The 20,374-nt window shown below is 41.8% G+C and overlaps 1 protein-coding gene across 5 annotated transcripts in view; it reads right to left on the bottom strand.

Annotated features, from left to right (window-relative positions):
- Positions 1-18,718, bottom strand: part of LOC135526567 (NXPE family member 3-like) — a 32,916-nt gene extending 14,198 nt beyond the window's left edge. Inside the window, exons 1-3 of one of the 5 annotated variants that reach the window (XM_064955065.1) lie at positions 18,385-18,718; positions 14,320-14,462; positions 1,159-1,235 (exon numbers count right to left, since the gene is read on the bottom strand). In XM_064955065.1, coding sequence (XP_064811137.1) covers positions 1,159-1,224 — 66 coding nt within the window. In that variant the 5' untranslated portion in view covers positions 1,225-1,235; positions 14,320-14,462; positions 18,385-18,718. Of the gene's footprint in view, positions 1-1,158; positions 1,236-14,319; positions 14,463-16,242; positions 16,281-17,515; positions 17,732-17,941; positions 18,036-18,384 lie in introns of those variants that run through there. The other 4 variants (XM_064955064.1, XM_064955062.1, XM_064955063.1 and 1 more) reach the window with 4 other exon arrangements.
- Between the last annotated feature and the right edge of the window lie 1,656 nt (positions 18,719-20,374).

Here is a 20,374-nt window from a genome sequence, read left to right as displayed (position 1 = left end):
CACATCACGATGCTGCCACCACGCTTTAATTGAACCTTTATTTAGCTAGGAAAGTCAGTTAAGAACAAATTATTTTTTACAATGATGGCCGACCGGGGAACAATGGGTTAACTGCCTTGTTGAGGGGCAGAATGACCTATTTTTACCTTGACAGCTCGGGGATTCAATCCAGAAACCTTTCGGTTACTGGCCCAACAGGCTACCTGTAACCACTAGGCTACCTGCCACCTTAGGGATGGTGCCAAGTTTCCTCCAGACTTGGCATTGCTTGGCATTCAGGCCAAAGAGTTCAAAGAGTTCAATCTTGATTTCATCAGACCAGAGAATCTGTTTCTCCTGGTCGGAGAGTCTTTAAGTGCCTTATGGTCAACTCCAAACTGGCTGTCATGCCTTTTATTGAGGAGTGGCTTCCATCTGGCCAATTTATCATAAGGGCCCGAATGGTGGTGTGCTGCAAAACTGGCGCTCTGTCAGAGTGACCATCGGGTTCTTGGTCATCTCCCTGACCAAGGCTCTTCTCCCCCGATTGCTCAGTTTGGCCGGGCTGACAGCTCTAGGAAGAGTCTTGATGGTTCCAAACTTCTTCCATTTAAGAATGAAGGAGGCCACTGTGTTCTTGAGGACCTTCAATGCTGCAGATATTTTTTTGTAAGCTTCCCCAGATCTTTGCCTCAAAACAATCCTGTCTCGGAGCTCTACGGACAATTCCTTCGACCTCATGGCTGGGTTTTTGCTCTGACAGACTGTCAACTGTGGGACCTTATAAAGACAGGTGTGTGCCTTTCTAAATCATGTCCAATCAATTGAATTTACCACAGGTGGACTCCAATCAAGTTGTAGAAACATCTCAAGGATGATCGACGGAAACAGGATACACCCAAGCTCAATTTCGAGTCTCATAGCAAAGGGTCTGAATACATAAGGTGTTTCTGTGATTTATTTTTTATCAATATTCTAAAATGTTACGAGGCATTATGTGTAGATTGATGAGGATTTTCTTTATTTAATCAATTTTAGAATAAGGCTGTAATATAAAATGTGAAAAAAGGGGAAGGATATGAATGCATTGTATAATCTTGCATCAACAATGCTGTCGTAAACAATGTATAGCTTCAAAATGACTAAAACATAATAAATGTTTACAATTTTAGAACTTACAAATAATACATAAATGCAGATCAATAGTATCAAAGCCAATATCAGTAGTTGAAGCAGTCTTCCCATCCTCCATATATCTGTTGGTAAATTAAAGAGAACATCAAAGTGAACTTGAGTACAGTAATAATAAACAGTCACAATTATACAAATATGAATGAAAATGTGTAAATTAATAGAGGTCTGGTTTATTCTCAGAGGGGAAGCTGAATTTATCAAGTTCTCAGCAGGATTGATTGGGCAAATCAACAATATGCTTTGCTTTGTACTTGGACTCTGGAGAGAACTTCACTGCTAGAGAGAAACACATGAGGATGGTGGACGCCAAAGTTAGCCATCTAGCTGACTGCATGCATTGTTTTGTCAACTTGCTGCTTGTCTGGTCACATTTTCAGTTCTGTTTGGTAAAGTCTACCACGAAATATTCTTGATGAAAATAGAGAGCTGCTAATTCAATGGTTGTTGCTAGCCTGCATGAAGCTATACACTGCAGCTCGTGCTCGCACTGGAGGAGACGCAGATGGGCACCGTCTGGAGGCTCGATAGAGAGCAATAGTAATTGCATCTTTTAGTTGGCACTAACTCCGCCATAGCTCGTTGGCCAAAGCCAATTGGGAAATGAATTGTTTGGATGGTAAACACAGATTTAGGAGATCATCAGCTAACGTAAGTTTTTGTAAATCTTGACGCATTTATGCAATCCAAAAATCACTTAAAGCAGAAAGGTTTCATAATTCATAAAGGTCATGTTAACTGACTGATATTATTGTTGTTAATTTTCTCAAAATATAAAGGCAAAACCTAGATTTGAGCCAATATCATAATAGCTGAAACTTTAATTACTACAACCTTGTGAAAGTGACAAAGTGGGCCTCCCGAGTGGTGCAGCGGTACTTAGTCACTGCATCGCAGTGCTTGAGGCATCACTACATACCCAGGTTCGATTCCAGGCTGTGTCACAGCCAGCCGTGACCGTGTGACCCAACGAGGTTTGGCTCGCTGTATTTCCTTGTCCTAGCGACTCCCTGTGGCGGGTCGGGTGCCTGCAAGAAGACTTTGCTCGCCAGGTGTATGGTGTTTCCTCCGACACATTGGTGCGGCTGGATTCCAGGTTAAGCGAGCAGTGTGTCAAGAAGCAGCGTTGCTTGGAAGGGTCATGTTTCAGAGGATGCATAGCTCTCAACCTTTGCCTCTTCTGAGTCCGTACGGGAGTTGCAGTGATGGGACAAGACTGAAACTACCAATTGGATATCGCGAAAAATGGGTAAAAGCACAGAAGTGACAGGTTTTTATTTGATCAAAACAACTTTATATTGAAGGCTACTATTTGTTTTGTAACAAGGGGGGTTAATATAAGCCTTGCTGTCTGGCTGTCAGACCTCATCAACATCATTATGGATATATCCAAGTAAATACCAATAGAACAAAGCTCAAACAAACAGAAATGCAGCTAGTGTGTCATTCCAGGTGCAATGTTTGACATGACTGTGGTAGCTGAAGTTTGCTAGCTAGCTTGCTAGCAAGTGACAAGAACATTAGCAAAGATACTGGCAACTAACCCAAGATATCTCAACAGTGTCATATCCAATGGGAGCAAAAGAAGCATAGTGTGCAGAACAAGCAAGGAGGTGGGCAGAGCCAAGCAAGAGAGCGAGATCCTATTGGCTCGTTTTAGCATATTTCCATCAGGGAACGCCTTCTCTGTGAAGTGCACAAGTGCAATAAATACATTCGCCCATGTACTCCTTTTAAACAACAAAAAAGTCCACAAAACTTAGTTCACACTGTTCGTAACAGAAAAGAAAACTAAATTGAGATATAATGTTCCATTGGCAAAAAAAATGTGTAGAACGTTGGCCAAGTTTCATCTACCTCCACCTTCTCCCTCTTCCCATCGCTGGACTTCCTCTTATTACCCCATTTGGTGGTGAGTTCTAAAGGGACATTTCTGATTTATACATCCTGTGAGATATCGGGCTCCTTGCAAAGACTTATAGATGACCTGTTGCCAGTGGGTTTAACGACAAATATGAAGCGAGGGTCAGCCAACGAGAGCATACAGGTCGCAGTGGTGGGTAGTATATGGGGATTTGGTGACAAAACGGATGGCACTGGGATAGACTGCATCCAAATTGCTGAGTCGAGTGTTGGAGGCTATTTTGTAAATGACATCGACGAAGTCAAGGATCGGTAGGATAGTCAGTTTCACGAGGGTATGTTTGGCAGGATGAGTGAAGGATGCTTTGTTGCAAAATAGGAAACCAATTCTAGATTTCATTTTGGAATGGAGATGTTTAATGTGAGGCTGTAAGGAGAGTTTACAGTCTAACCAGATACCTAGGTACTTGTATTTGTCCACATATTCTAAGTCAGAACCACCAGTAATGATGCTGGATGGGCGGGTGGGCAGGTGGTTTAGGTGCATGCATTTAGTTTTACTTGCATTTAAGAGCAGTTGGAGGCCACAGGAGAGTCGTATGACATTGAAGCTTGTCTCGAGTATAGTTAACAGTGTCCAAAGAATGGCCAGAAGAATGGTGTTGTCTGCTTAGAGGTGGAACAGAGAATCACCAGCAGCAAGAGCGGCATCATTGATGTGTACAAAGAAAAGAGTCGGCCCGAGGATTGAACCCTGTGGCACCCCCATAGAGGCTGCCAGAGGTCCGGAAAAGAGGCCCTCCGATTTGACACACTGAACTATGTCTGAGAAGTAGCTGGTGAACCAGGCGAGCCAGTCATTTGAGAAACCAAGGCTGTTGAGTCTGCCGATAAGAATGTGGTGATTGACAGAGTCGAAAGCCTTGGCCAGGTAGATGAATACAGCTGCACAGTATTGCCTCTTATCGATGGCGGTTATGATACCGTTTAGGACCTTGAGCGTGGCTGAGGTGCACCCATGACCAGCCTGGAAACCAGATTGCATTACGGAGAAGGTGTGGCTGGATTCAAAATAGTTGGTCATCTGTTTGTTAACTTGGCTTTCAAAGACCTTAGAAAGGCAGGGTAGAATAGATATAGGTCTGTAGCAGTTTGGGTCTAGATTGTCTCCCCCTTTGAAGAGGGGGATAACTGTGGCAGCTTTCCAATCTTTGGGGATCTCAGATGATATGAAAGAGGTTGAACAGGCTAGTAATAGGGGTTGCAACAATATAGACAGATAATTGTAGGGTCCAGATTGTCTAGCCCGGCTGATTTGTAGGGGTCCAGATTTTGCAGCTCTTTCAGAACATCAGCTATCTGGATTTGGGTGAAGGAGAAATGGGTGAGGCTTCGGCAAGTTGCTGTGTTGGGTGTAGGGCCGTTGACCGAGGTAGGGGTAGCCAGGTGGAAAGCATGGCCAGCCGTAGAAAAATGCTTATTCAAATTCTCAATTATCGCAGATTTATCGGTGGTGACAGTGTTTCCAAGCCTCAGTGCAGTGGGCAGCTGGGAGGAGGTGCTCTTTTTCTCCATGGACTTTACAGTGTCCCAGAACTTTTTGGAGTTTGTGCTACAGGATGAACATTTTTGTTTGAAAAAGCTAGCCTTAGCTTTCCTAACTGCCTGTGTATATTGGTTCCTAACTTCCCTAAAAAGTTGCATATCGCGGGGGCTATTCGATGCTAATGCAGTACGCCACAGGATGTTTTTGTGCTGGTCAAGGGCAGTCAGGGCTGGAGTAAACCAAGGGCTATATCTGTTCCTGGTTAAAAAAATAATAATGGGGCATGCTTATTTAAGATGGTGAGGAAAGCACTTTTAAAGAATAACCAGGCATCCTCTGACAGAATGAGGTCCATATCCTTCCAGGATACCCGTGCCAGGTCGATTAGAAAGACTTGCTCGCTGAAGTGTTTTAGGGAGTCTTTGACAGTGATGATGGGTGGTCGTTTGACCGCAGGCCCATTACGGACACAGGCGATGAGGCAGTGATCGCTAAGATCCTGGTTGAAGACAGCATAGGTGTATTTGGAGGGCAGGTTGGTTAGGATTGATATCCATGAGGGTGCCCGTGTTTACGGCTTTTGGGTTGTACCTGGTAGGTTCATTGATATTTGTGTGACATTGAGGGCATCAAACTTAGATTGTAGGATGGCCGGTGTGTTAAGCATGTCCCAGTTTAGGTCACCTAACAGCACAAGCTCTGAAGATAGATGGGGGGCAATCAATTCACATATGGTGTCCAAGGCACAGCTGGGGGCAGAAGGTGGTCTATAGCAAGCGGCAACGGTGAGAGACTAGTTGCTGGAAAGGTGGATTTTTAAAAGTAGAATCTCAAATTGTTTTGGCACAGACCTGGATTGTAAGACAGAACTCTGCAGGCTTTGTCTGCAGTAGATTGCAACTCCACCCCCTTTGGCAGTTCTATCTTGTCGGAAAATGTTATAGTTAGGGATGGAGATTTCAGGGGGTTTTGTGGTCTTCCTAAGCCAGGATTCAGACACAGCTACGACATCCGGATTGGCAGAGTGTGCTAAGGCAGTGAATAAACAAACTTAGGGAGGAGGCTTCTAATGTTAACATGCATCAAACCAAGGCTTTTATGGTTACAGAAATCAACAGATGAGAGCGCCTTTGGAATGGGAGTGGAGCTCAGCACTGCAGGGTCTGGATTAACCTCTACATCACCAGAGGAACAGAGGAGTAGGATAAGTGTACAGCTAAAGGCTATAAGAATTGGTCATCTAGTTCGTTTGGAACAGAGAGTAAAAGGAGCAGGTTTCTGGGCATGGTAGAATAGATTCAAGGCATAATGTACGGACAAAGGTATGGTAAGATGTGAATACAGTGGAGGTAAACCTATGCATTGAGTGACGATGAGAGAGATATTGTCTCTAGAAACATCATTTAAACCAGGTGAGGTCACCGCATGTGTGGGAGGTGGAACTAAAGGGTTAACTAAGGTGTATTGAGCAGGGCTAGAGGCTCCACAGTGAAATAAGGCAATAATTACTAACCAAAACAGCAATGGACAAGGCATATTGACATTAGGGAGAGGCATGCATAGCCGAGTGATCATAGGGATTCAGTGAGTGGCTCGGCGGGTCGGAGCTAGCAAGCTAGCAAAAGGGCCTTCGAGGGACATCTCAAAACTACGAGATATGCAAGTCATAATTATGAGACACTGAATAATCATATCATGATACTCTAGTGGCCGTTCTAACAAGGAAAATAAATGTCTTCAAAAATAGAAGGCAGTCAGGAGGAGCCAAGATCAGGTGGGACAATTCTAGCCAATGAGAGGGCAGATACGCATGTGAACAACAGGCACAACCATTTCCACTAGTTACCACAGACAAAGTCAAAATTGGCTATATAATACAAATTCTGGATAGAAATGATATCCAGGTGGAGCAGTCGGCAGTGCTCATGCCAATGGAAGCTGCTCAGCGGAGGCGGAGAAAATAGGATTCTGCTCTATTTTTTAAGTGATGCTGTCGTTGTTGACCAATCACAGGTGACAGTAGGAGTGAAGTTTTTGGAAAAAGTGGACCCTTGTCTTTTGGCTTATCCATGTGTGGTTTAAGGGTGGGTGAAAACAGAGTTGGGTGGTATTGAATTGGTGAGGGTAACCAGAAGTGGTCTTGTGATAATTATTTGTGTTTCTGCTGGTTTGAGGGAGAAGGTACAGAGGCGGAGAAGGTTAAACGAATGGAGGCAAGAAATGTGAATGGTTTTGTTCTCAGGAAAAGGACGTCATTTAAAGGAGTGAATACTGGGGTAGCAGTAAATGTAAAAGTTGACCAACTGAAGGGGAAGACTCCCGGTGTTTGTGATTCTCGTCGTTTGGTGCGATGCAGACAGGGTTTTTTTTCACTCCGGACGCTTTATCTGGACACGATTCGTCAGGACCTCCAACACCCGAAGCTAAGTAGTAACATTAACATGATGCCTTCTAATTGCAGTCGCTGTACTCGCCTTACGGCGAGGATAGCTGTGCTACAAGCCCGGCTTCAGACGCAATCGTTAGGCAAGGGTAATTTCAGTGTAGGAAAGGATGAAACAGCGTCTGTGCCACCAGCAAGTACAGATAGTAGTATAAATCCCCTGGCACAGTCCCCGCAGCCGGACAACTTTCTCACGGTTTCTGGAAGGAAATGCTGTAGGAACGCTCAACCGGTGTCGCTCATTCAGCCGACAGAAACTTTCAACCGGTTTTCCCCATTAAGTAGCGAGTCGGAGTCAGAGGCCGAGCCTTCTCTGGTCTATACTCCTCCCGTTACGGGGTCTGAGACGCCGAAGCTTCCCACCATTAGCTCTGACAAATTGAAAACTCTAGTCATTGGCGACTCCATTACCCGCAGTATTAGACTTAAAACGAATCATCCAGCGATCATACACTGTTTACCGGGGGCAGGGCTACCGACGTTAAGGCTAATCTGAAGATGGTGCTGGCTAAAGCTAAAACTGGCGAGTGTAGAGAGTATAGAGATATTGTTATCCACGTCGGCACCAACGATGTTAGGATGAAACAGTCAGAGATCACCAAGCGCAACATAGCTTCTGCGTGTAAATCAGCTAGAAAGATGTGTCGGCATCGAGTAATTGTCTCTGGCCCCCTCCCAGTTAGGGGGAGTGATGAGCTCTACAGCAGAGTCTCACAACTCAATCGCTGGTTGAAAACTGTTTTCTGCCCCTCCGAAAAGTTAGAATTTGTAGATAATTGGCCCTCTTTTTGGGACTCACCCACAAACAGGACCAAGCCTGACCTGCTGAGGAGTGACGGACTCCATCCAAGCTGGAGGGGTGCTCTCATCTTATCTACCAACATAGACAGGGCTCTAACTCCTCTAGCTCCACAATGAAATAGTGTGCAGGCCAGGCAGCAGGCTGTTAGCCAGCCTGCCAGCATAGTGGAGTCTGCCACTAGCATAGTCAGTGTAGTCAGCTCAGCTATTACCATTGAGACCGTGTCTGTGCCTCGACCTAGGTTGCGCAAAACTAAACATGGCGGTGTTCGCCTTAGCAATCTCACTAGGATAAAGACCACCTCCATTCCTGTCATTATTGAAAGAGATCATGATACCTCACATCTCAAAATAGGGCTACTTAATGTTAGATCCCTTACTTCAAAGGCAATTATAGTCAATGAACTAATCACTGATCATAATCTTGATGTGATTGGCCTGACTGAAACATGGCTTAAGCCTGATGAATTTACTGTGTTAAATGAGGCCTCACCTCCTGGCTACACTAGTGACCATATCCCCGTGCATCCCGCAAAGGCGGAGGTGTTGCTAACATTTACGATAGCAAATTTCAATTTACAAAAGAAAAATGACGTTTTCGTCTTTTGAGCTTCTAGTCATGAAATCTATGCAGCCTACTCAATCACTTTTTATAGCTACTGTTTACAGGCCTCCTGGGTCATATACAGCGTTCCTCACTGAGTTCCCTGAATTCCTATCGGACCTTGTAGTCATAGCAGATAATATTCTAATCTTTGGTGACTTTAATATTCACATGGAAAAGTCCACAGACCCACTCCAAAAGGCTTTCGGAGCCATCATCGACTCAGTGGGTTTTGTCCAACATGTCTCTGGACCCACTCACTGTCACAGTCATACGCTGGACCTAGTTTTGTCCCATGGAATAAATGTTGTGGATCTTAATGTTTTTCCTCATAATCCAGGACTATCGGACCACCATTTTATTACGTTTGCAATTGCAACAAATAATCTGCTCAGACCCCAACCAAGGAACATCAAAAGTCGTGCTATAAATTCACAGACAACACAAAGATTCCTTGATGTCCTTCCAGATTCCCTCTGTCTACCCAATGACACCAGAGGACAAAAATCAGTTAACCACCTAACTGAGGAACTCAATTTAACCTTGCGCAATACCTTAGATGCAGTTGCACCCCTAAAAACTAAAAACATTTCTCATAAGAAACTAGCTCCCTGGTACACAGAAAATACCCGAGCTCTGAAGCAAGCTTCCAGAAAATTGGAACGGAAATGGCGCCACACCAAACTGGAAGTCTTCCGTCTAGCTTGGAAAGACAGTACCGTGCAGTACCGAAGAGCCCTTACTGCTGCTCGATCATCCTATTTTTCTAACTTAATTGAGGACAATAAGAACAATCCAAAATTCCTTTTTGATACGGTCGCAAAGCTAACTAAAAAGCAGCATTCCCCAAGAGAGGATGACTTTCACTTTAGCAGTGATAAATTCATGAACTTCTTTGAGGAAAAAATTATGATTATTAGAAAGCAAATTACAGACTCCTCTTTAAATCTGCGTATTCCTTCAAAGCTCAGTTGTCCTGAGTCTGCACAACTCTGCGTGGACCTAGGATCAAGAGAGACGCTCAAGTGTTTTAGTACTATATCTCTTGACACAATGATGAAAATAATCATGGCCTCTAAACCTTCAAGCTGCTTACTGGACCCTATTCCAACTAAACTACTGAAAGAGCTGCTTCCTGTGCTTGGCCCTCCTATGTTGAACATAATAAACGGCTCTCTATCCACCGGATGTGTACCAAACTCACTAAAAGTGGCAGTAATAAAGCCTCTCTTGAAAAAGCCAAACCTTGACCCAGAAAATATAAAAAACTATCGGCCTATATCGAATCTTCCATTCCTCTCAAAAATCTTAGAAAAGGCTGTTGCTCAGCAACTCACTGCCTTCCTGAAGACAAACAATGTATATGAAATGCTTCAGTCTGGTTTTAGACCCCATCATAGCACTGAGACGGCACTTGTGAAGGTGGTAAATGACATTTTAATGGCATCGGACCGAGGCTCTGCATCTGTCCTCGTGCTCCTAGACCTTAGTGCTGCTTTTGATACCATCGATCACCACATTCTTTTGGAGAGATTGGAAACCCAAATTGGTCTACACGGACAAGTTCTGGCCTGGTTTAGATCTTATCTGTCGGAAAGATATCAGTTTGTCTCTGTGGATGGTTTGTCCTCTGACAAATCAACTGTAAATTTCGGTGTTCCTCAAGGTTCCGTTTTAGGACCGCTGTTGTTTTCACTATATATTTTACCTCTTGGGGATGTTATTCGAAAACATAATGTTAACTTTCACTGCTATGCGGATGATACACAGCTGTACATTTCAATGAAACATGGTGAAGCCCCAAAATTGCCCTCGCTAGAAGCATGTGTTTCAGACATAAGGAAGTGGATGGCAGCAAACTTTCTACTTTTAAACTCGGATAAAACAGAGATGCTTGTTCTAGGTCCCAAGAAACAAAGAGATCTTCTGTTGAATCTGACAATTAATCTTAATGGTTGTACAGTCATCTCAAATAAAACTGTGAAGGACCTCGGCGTTACTCTGGACCCTGATCTCTCTTTTGAAGAACATATCAAGACCATTTCAAGGACAGCTTTTTTCCATCTACGTAACATTGCAAAAATCAGAAACTTTCTGTCCAAAAATGATGCAGAAAAATTAATCCATGCTTTTGTCACTTCTAGGTTAGACTACTGCAATGCTCTACTTTCCGGCTACCCGGATAAAGCACTAAATAAACTTCAGTTAGTGCTAAATACGGCTGCTAGAATCCTGACTAGAACCAAAAAATTTGATCATATTACTCCAGTGCTAGCCTCCCTACACTGGCTTCCTGTCAAAGCAAGGGCTGATTTCAAGGTTTTACTGCTAACCTACAAAGCATTGCATGGGCTTGCTCCTACCTATCTCTCTGATTTGGTCCTGCCGTACATACCTACACGTACGCTACGGTCACAAGACGCAGGCCTCCTAATTGTCCCTAGAATTTCTAAGCAAACAGCTGGAGGCAGGGCTTTCTCCTATAGAGCTCCATTTTTATGGAACGGTCTGCCTACCCATGTCAGAGACGCAAACTCGGTCTCAACCTTTAAGTCTTTACTGAAGACTCATCTCTTCAGTGGGTCATATGATTGAGTGTAGTCTGGCCCAGGAGTGGGAAGGTGAACGGAAAGGCTCTGGAGCAACGAACCACCCTTGCTGTCTCTGCCTGGCCGGTTCCCCTCTTTCCACTGGGATTCTCTGCCTCTAACCCTATTACAGGGGCTGAGTCACTGGCTTGCTGGGGCTCTCTCATGCCGTCCCTGGAGGGGGTGCGTCACCTGAGTGGGTTGATTCACTGATGTGGTCATCCTGTCTGGGTTGGCGCCCCCCCTTGGGTTGTGCCGTGGCGGAGATCTTTGCGGGCTATACTCAGCTTTGTCTCAGGATGGTAAGTTGGTGGTTGAAGATATCCCTCCAGTGGTGTGGGGGCTGTGCTTTGGCAAAGTGGGTGGGGTTATATCCTTCCTGTTTGGCCCTGTCCGGGGGTGTCCTCGGGTGGGGCCACAGTGTCTCCTGACCCCTCCTGTCTCAGCCTCCAGTATTTATGCTGCAGTAGTTTATGTGTCGGGGGGCTGGGGTCAGTTTGTTATATCTGGAGTACTTCTCCTGTCCAATTCGGTGTCCTGTGTGAATCTAAGTGTGCGTTCTCTAATTCTCTCCTTCTCTCTCTCGGAGGACCTGAGCCCTAGGACCATGCCCCAGGACTACCTGACATGATGACTCCTTGCTGTCCCCAGTCCACCTGGCCGTGCTGCTGCTCCAGTTTCAACTGTTCTGCCTTATTATTATTCGACCATGCTGGTCATTTATGAACATTTGAACATCTTGGCCATGTTCTGTTATAATCTCTACCCGGCACAGCCAGAAGAGGACTGGCCACCCCACATAGCCTGGTTCCTCTCTAGGTTTCTTCCTAGGTTTTGGCTTTTCTAGGGAGTTTTTCCTAGCCACCGTGCTTCTACACCTGCATTGCTTGCTGTTTGGGGTTTTAGGCTGGGTTTCTGTACAGCACTTTGAGATATCAGCTGATGTACGAAGGGCTATATAAATAAATTTGATTTGATTTTGATTTGAGGGTGGCGTGAGTGGTGAAACAGTCATTTTCTCTTCTTTTTTAGTTTTGATGTTGAGTCTTTGCCGGACAAAGTGATGTTAGGATATGTAAGTTATACTGTACGAGCTTTAGTGCCAAATACATTAAGTTGTTACAGGTGTCAATCTTATGAGCAGTGTGGCAGCAGTGTGTAGGAGGGAGGTTCTTAGGTGTGAGAAGTGTGCAGAAGGGCATGAGACAAAGGAATGTGTAGCATTGGGGAAAGTAGTGTTATGTGTCAATTGTAGGGGTGCCCAAGGGGATCTGTACCAGTACAGAAGGATAGGCCAACAACTGATATATGTTTCAGTAAGATTGGATTTTTAGCATTTATAACATTTATAGTACTGCAGGGATAGAACATAAGTCGCAACAAATTGTTGTGGTGGCAGCTGCAGAGAGATATTTGGGTGTACGAGAAATTCAATCAGAAGAGTTACAGGGTGTGTTAAGTGGTGGTGTCCAATCCTTTCCGGGTTGTTGGCCTGAAATAGGACTAAATAGATTTCAATAATGGAGTAGGGTAGGGTTGTTTTTTTATTTGTGAGTGTCGTGTTAGATGGTAGGGGATTTGCTTGTTTTTTTTTTTCAAGCAAAGTATAAGGGAGTCGTGTTCCAGTCTTGTAGGTGGCGGTAATGCAACATTTATTGGATGCCAACCACGTTAAACCTCACTGAAGAAGACTAATCACAGTCGAAAACGTTGCATGGGTGGTGATACGTCAGCACCTATGTCCATCAGCAGGACCAGCTAACTTGCCCACTCTAGCTAGCTGGCTAACACTATCAGTGTACATTGTCACATTTAACAATAAAAATCAATGTTTTGGATTAGTCATTTTGTTGCAGTTAAATACCTTTTTATGCATGCTTATGTTGTTAAAGTAATACTTTTTTGCATGTTGATTTGTTTGTTAATTTCGTGGATTTGGTCACCTAGACCTGGGAACTCGGTGATATTCCGCTGCCTGTCTGAAAAGGTTTACAGAAGGGCATTATCATCATTTTGACAATTGCACAGTAGGCTATTATTCCAAACACAAAGTGTGGAAATACAGTTTGCTTCAACACACAATCTAAGATGGCGTAGCAGTCGGATGTGTGTTTGTCTTATCCCGTGTAAATAGTCTGTTTTTCGTTTTTTTTCATACAATTGAAGCCAGAAGATTACATACTTAGGTTGGAGTCATTAAAACTTGTTTTTCAACCACTCCACAAATTTCTTCTTAACAAACTATAGTTTTGGCAAGTCGGTTAGGACATCTACTTTGTGCATGACACAAGTACATTTTCCAACAATTGTTTACAGACAGATTATTTCACTGTATCACATGTCGTAGCTGAATCAGAATTAGTTAGGTAACATTGATAAATAATATGTTTTATCTACTTTCATAATATGCTTCTCTAGGGAAAAGTCACTTGGGTCCCAGAGAGGAGAGAGGTCGGGCTTGTCCTTTACATGTCTGGTAATAGGCAGAATATCAGAAAGGGATAAGTCAGGTTTGAACATTGTCTTCATAATGAATATATCTGTGAAACCATGTGAAGGACTCCACTATGTCTGTACTCTAGTCACTCCCTCATTTTACCATTGGGGGGAGGAGTATGGCAGTGTCTGGAACCATTGTATGCCCCCTCTGATGTCGAAACTTGTCTTTCATAGTATATGACCTAGAGGCTCACTCCTCTCAGGGAGCTTGTTCAGGGGTGGGTTGTATTTGAGATTGGAGTATCTAGAATTGATAATTGATATATGCCATTGGATGAGGTAATGTTTTGGTAATAGGAAGTACCAAGAACGAGAAGTAGAACCTCGTCTTAGAGAGCTAAACGATAATTTAATGCTATCTGGCTATGGGATACTCCTCTCTCAAGTAAAAGGCCTTTGTGCAGTTGTCCTATTGTCTGTGGTTTGTCATGTCGACTAGGGGTGGATCTTTGTTATAAAAGATCTCAGTTTCCATTATGTTGACTCTCAGAATTCATTTATAGACACTGAATTCATCTGAGAGTCAAAGGGCTATGCTGAAGCTCATATTATTAAAAGATGAAGTTTAAAGTATAACTCTGTCTTGTGTGTGGTTTGTAAACTCTCCTTTCACTTAGTACTACAGGAAATTAACACGAAACACAATTCCAGTGGGTCAGAAGTTTACATATACTAAGTTGACTGTGCTTTTAAACAGCTTGGAAATTCCAGAAAATTATGTCATGGCTTTAGAAGAGTCTGATAGGCTAATTGACCTCATTTGAGTAAATTGGAGGTATACCTGTGGATGTATTTCAAGGCCTACCTTCAAACTCAGTGCCCCTTTGCTTGACATCATGGGAAAACCAAAAGATATCAGCCAAGATCTCAGAAGAAAAAGTGTAGACCTCCACAAGCCTGGTTCATCCTTGGGAGAAATTTCCAAATGCCTGAAGGTACCACGTTCATCTGTACAAACAATAGTATGCAAGAATAAACACCATTGAACCACACAGCCGTCATACCGCTCAGGAAGGAGACGCGTTCTGTCTCCTAGAGATTAACGTAATTTGGTGCGAAAAGTGCAACTCAATCCCAGAACAACAGCAAAGGACCTTGTGAAGATGCTGGAGGAAACAGGTACAAAAGTATCTGTATCCACAGTAAAATGAGTCCAAAATCTACATAATCTGAAAGGTCGTTCAGCAAGGAAGAAGCCACTGCTCCAAAACCACCATACGGTTTTCTGCACATGGGGACAAAGATCATACTTTTTGGAGAAATGTCCTCTGGTCTGATGAAACACAAATAGAACTGCTTGGCCATAATGACCATTATGACCGTTATGTTTGGAGGAAAAAGGGGGAGGCTTGCAGGCCAAAGAACACCATCCTAACCATGAGCACGGGGATGGCAGTATCATGTTGTGGGGGTGCTTTTGCTGCAGGAGGTACTGGTGCACTTCACAAAATAGATGGCATCATGAGGTAGGAAATGTATGTGTATACAGTATATTGAAGCAACATCTCAAGACATCAGTCAGGAAGTTAAAGCTTGGTCGCAAATGGGTCTTCCAAATGGACAATGACACCAAGCATACTTCCAAAGTTGTGGCAAAATGGCTTAAGGACAACAAAGTCAAGGTATTGGCCATCACAAAGCCCTGACGTTAAACCTATAGAAAATGTGTGGGCAGAACTGAAAAAGCATGTGCGAGCAAGGTGGCCTACAAACCTGATTCAGTTACACCAGCTCTGTCAGGAGGAATGGGCCAAAATTCACTCAACTGATTGTGGGAAGCTGGTGGAAGGCTACCTGAAATGTTTGACCCAAGTTACTATTTAAATGCAATGCTACCAAATACTAATTGAGTGTATGCAAACTTCTGACCCACTGGGAATGTGATGAAAGTAGTAAGAGCTGAAATAAACCATTCTCTCCGCTATTATTCTGACATTTTACATTCTTAAAATAAAGGAGTGATCCTAACTGACCTAAGACAGGGGATTTTTGCTAGGATTAAATATCAGGAATTGTGAAAAACTGAGTTTAAATGCATGTGGCTAAGTGTATGTAAAGTTCTGTCTTCAACTGTATACACTACCTTTCAAAAGTTTGGGATCACTTAGAAATGTCCTTGATTTTGAAAGAGAAGCACATTTTTTTGTCCATTTAAAATAACATTAAATTGATCAGAAATACAGTGTAGACATTGTTAATGTTGTAAATGACTATTGTAGGTGGAAACTGCTGAATTCTTATGGAATATCTACATAGGCGTATAGAGGCCCATTACAAGCAACAAACACTCCTGTGTTTCAATGGCACTCTGTGTTAGTTAATCCAATTTCATCATTTTAAAAGGGATAATTGATCATTAGAAAACCATTTTGCAATTATGTTAGCACAGCTGAAAACTGTTGTCCTGTTTAAAGAAGCAATATAACTGGCCTTCTTTAGACTAGTTGAGTATCTAGAGCATCAGCATTTGTGGGTGTGATTACAGGCTCAAAATAGCCAGAAACGTTAACAGTGAAAAGGCGACTCCAGGATGCTGGCCTTCTAGGCAGCATAAAACACTGAAAAATCTAGTTTGACTGCACTGGTCCTTTAAAGTAATCCAAAAAGAAATCATCTATTTTTTTCAAAAGTATCTATCACCTGATTACAATCTTTTTGCTGGTTAAGTAATTGATTCGTTTTAGGATTTTTGCAATCAAATTATACGTGTGTGTAATCAGTTACTCACCAACACTGTTGACAGGAATAAATACTCAGTCACGTCTACCTGAAGCAAGGAATGAGGTCTCTGTAAATGTAGCCTATTGGGCAGGCTGTGCTGCAGCTGGTGCATGTTGGGATATGTCCTTGCCACTCCAGCATAGCTGTAATGCATTTGCACTTCAAAAAGACTCGTTCAAACTTGCTTTCTAGTAGGCAACGACCATGTCATAATGAAAGATCATGTTCAAACACTTTATGCTGGATTTGTTTGAATACAGGCTATATGGATTGTATCTAAACATAAGTAAACTTTCCTGTAAAATACAGTAAACAGAGCAGTAAATCCCTCTGATGAATGCAATCTTGCACCACTATGGGGCTTTAACAAAGTTTGCTACAGCCAATGCTTCATACTTCTGACAGTCCAAAGCAGTCCTTAAATCAAACTAGAGTATCATCAATAGTCAACAATGAATCAAAAGGCGTTTATAGGCTATCCGAGAGTTTGTTCTTATTGGCCTTACTGGACAATAAAATACAAAGTGTACGAAATACCTTCAAAACTGTCACTGTTGGCTCTTATGCATATGGGCTGAACAACCATGATAGGCCTACTGAAGTAAATAATAATAAGGAAAACATAATCATGCATTAGATACATTAACCTTATATTCCTAAAGTTCTGATAATGACACTTCTTTTGTGAAGACTAAACCACCATAATTGTTATTTTACAGTCATGTACTTAAATTACTCAAAACATACATTAATCTTGTTTCCCATGCAGGAAATAGTAACACATCTCGACAATCGGGTACAAAAAAAGTAGAGTACTGAGTAGTCTACAAACTCGGAAAGGTTAAGTCACTCGCTAAGTTTCCATGAACTTGTCCAGTAATTTTCTTTGTTGACATATAGAAAAGTCGCATATAGAAAATAAACTCGACAATTGTACATTTCCATTTAACCATCTTGTGTCGCAATGGCTATCTTTTATCGGTGCAATAAAATACAATTAATTCATCAATGAAATTGTAGGTGAACATATAGGCCTATGTAGGACCAAAGTGACAAATATGGTGATTGAAAATAGTTGAAATGTTAGCTAGGCGGCTATTTCAGTGGCTGATTGACTGATGTGCTCTGTACAGCTCTGATATCATTACAGGCGAGACAGTTATTTCAAGGTAGGATTGCAACACTCTTGAATGATTACAAATGTAACACTTTCAGAGCCCTTATATTAGCAAAAACTATAGTGTCGAATAATAATGAGGTTATCGAAGTGTTTCCATTACCCATTTAGGCCAATTGCGCAGTTTCATGTCTCCAGTAGCCCGTAAAAGCACGAACAGATATAATGCAAGAATTGAGTAATGTTTGCCATATTCTAATAATTATAATGTGCCAAAGTATCGCCACGGTCCGTGGCATGCTGAAACGTGCACTCCAGTAGATCGGAAACAATTGGCGAAGCAATTCAGGCATTATTGAAGGTCTGTACAATCCTTGTCCTGCAAATAAACATTATTTGTATAGTTGAATGTTTATTTCGCAAGCAGTAGGCATTTAAAATTAAATGTGAAGTGGAACGTTAAAGTTACGGTGACATAACGTGCCCTACGTAGCTACCTTAAATGATTCGGCAATCACCATTTACTCGAAAACACCGTTTCCACCATCATTTGTCACAATAAAGAAAGTTCTACAAAACAAATATTCACCCCTGTGGAACGAATAAAAATGTTGTCTATCTTTAGAAGGTTTCTCCTGTATCTGCCGCTTCATTTAGACTTTTGTCGGATAAACCTGTGTCAATGGAAACATGTACAAGACCAACAAATAATGAAAATTGTAGGTATCAAAAAGGCCTACTGATTTCTATAATTCCATGCAAAAATTAGGCTATGGCGTATTTTGATAATTGATTAATCTGGGTGGTTAATAACAAGCCGAAACCTTTACAATACCTTCTTCAATAGATAAGCAGAGTGTAAATACTCAGACTAATCTTAGGAAAACGCTCCAGATCATATGTTAAATGTTACCATTTTTCATGAAGTCTAGTAGCCTAACCTACAAAATGGATATGAAATAATATTCTCCATACACTCTCTAAAGTCTCATTTACTCACCAGGTATTATTTTGAAAATATATTGTACTTACAAGTGCTACTCCACAAAAATACCCTCTTGACGCACTCGTAGACGGTGCTGGATGGTCAGACATTTATGATTATCTCCTATAATGGCTTTCGACCATCTCTCCCCACCCAAAAGAGTGTACCAACCTACAGCTATCCACCATATGACTGAAGCTGAATTTAAAAAGGTCCAATGAAGCCGTTTTAATCTCATTATCTAATCATTTCTGGGCAACAATTAAGTACCTTACTGTGATTGTTTTAAATTAAAATCGTTAAAAAATATATATACAAAAATAGATTCTTATCAAAGAGCAATTTCTCAAGTTTAAATTTTCTATTTTCTGTCTGTCTGGGCAGTATGCCAAAGAGAGAGTACGTTTTTTTTTTACTGGCCACGGCCACCAACTGCAAAAAAATTTTTTTTTTTTTAAACAGACACATTCAATAACGATGGAAGTCATCAAAAATTAAATGAGCCTTGATTTTACGAGTAATATAGATGGACATTTCATTGGATATCTTCCTCTGTATGCTTAAAGGAAAGGTTCACCCATTTTGCCCATTTTGAATGTTATATTGTTTTTGTGCATTTCTGAGTGATGGTCTATCGATTCCCTGGATCATTTTACTTTTTCATGTGTATCTTAGTTATTGGCATTCAATCAGGCAGAAAACTGTCCGGTATAATGTAGCACCGTGATAAAGTTGCTCTCACTACCCTGGAAGTTAATAGGAATACGACTTTTAGATCGCAAAAATTTATATCATACATGTCAGATTTTAGTACTGGCTGATGTCATATTTTGGGAGGATTTCTTCTCTCAAACGAGCCATTGATCATATTTTGAAGAAATTCCTACCTCTAAAAATGTGTAATTTAACTCAGGGTCTTGCACATTTTTTCTATTTGTCTGCCTCTTTAGTCCAGGGTGCATTGCATTGTGTCGTTGCCAGAGATATTATAGAAAGGGGGTAGGAATCCAATGAATGAAAGACCGTATAACGCCACACCCAGTAGACTGTCGATCAATTGCGTTCACGTTGTCAAAACACCTTTCTAGCTCCGTTACAAGTTATGTTGCACTTGGTGACGTCTGACTGTTGAATCCTAATGTTGTTGGTGCCGACGTGGATAACAATATCAAATCAAATCAAACCAAAACAACAACAATAACTTACAGTGAAATGCTTTTTAATTAATTAATTTATTTATTATTTATTACAAAAAACACAAGGAAGGCGTAACATTAAAGTATTAGAACATGAAGGACAAACAATACAGCATCAAGACACTATCAAACATGTACCAGTCTTTCCGCAACAGAGACATATCCTTATGTGTGAGGGTGATAGTGGGTGATAGTGCATGATAGTGATATAAAATATGTCAGTTTCCTTTCTCATGATCACAAACTTTTGAAACCCGAACCCTCCAAGTAAAAGACTGAAGAAAACAGCAAACAACAATTTAAAATATATTTAGAAAACATAATACATTTAAAGCAAAGGACATCAAAGACAACCAAAATCATAACAGCAATGCCAACTGTATATGTTTGTGTGCATGTCTGGTACTATTACATGTATGTGTGTGTTCTTGTATGTGTTTATTTGAATGAGAGTGTGTGTATATGAATGTGTATAAACACCTGCACGGCATCAGCCTCAGGCAAACCGGCATTAGTTGTAAAAACACTGCCACTTAGTGTCATTCAAATGTACTTTTATTATGTTTTATTGAGACTTTTTTCCCCTTTATCTTTTGACCATCATTCTCTCTCTCACACAGCAACTCCACTTCCACTTGTCTCCAATTCCACATACCAACCCTCAGCTTCCCTCAGCCCATCCCATCTATCTCTGCTGCCCACCCACTTCGTGTTTCTACGCAACTATGCTATGATGTTTAACGTACAATTTCAATTTATCTAATCTAATACAATCTACAGATTACGTGTTGAAGATAAATACACTTACTATATTAGTATATTAACAATTGACTGACCCGGT

This window comes from Oncorhynchus masou, chromosome 32 (genome assembly GCF_036934945.1).
Source record: "Oncorhynchus masou masou isolate Uvic2021 chromosome 32, UVic_Omas_1.1, whole genome shotgun sequence".
Classification (NCBI taxonomy): Eukaryota; Metazoa; Chordata; class Actinopteri; order Salmoniformes; family Salmonidae; genus Oncorhynchus; species Oncorhynchus masou.
The sequence above is the reverse complement of the archived record's forward strand: the minus strand, read 5'-3'. Positions and strand labels throughout refer to the sequence as shown.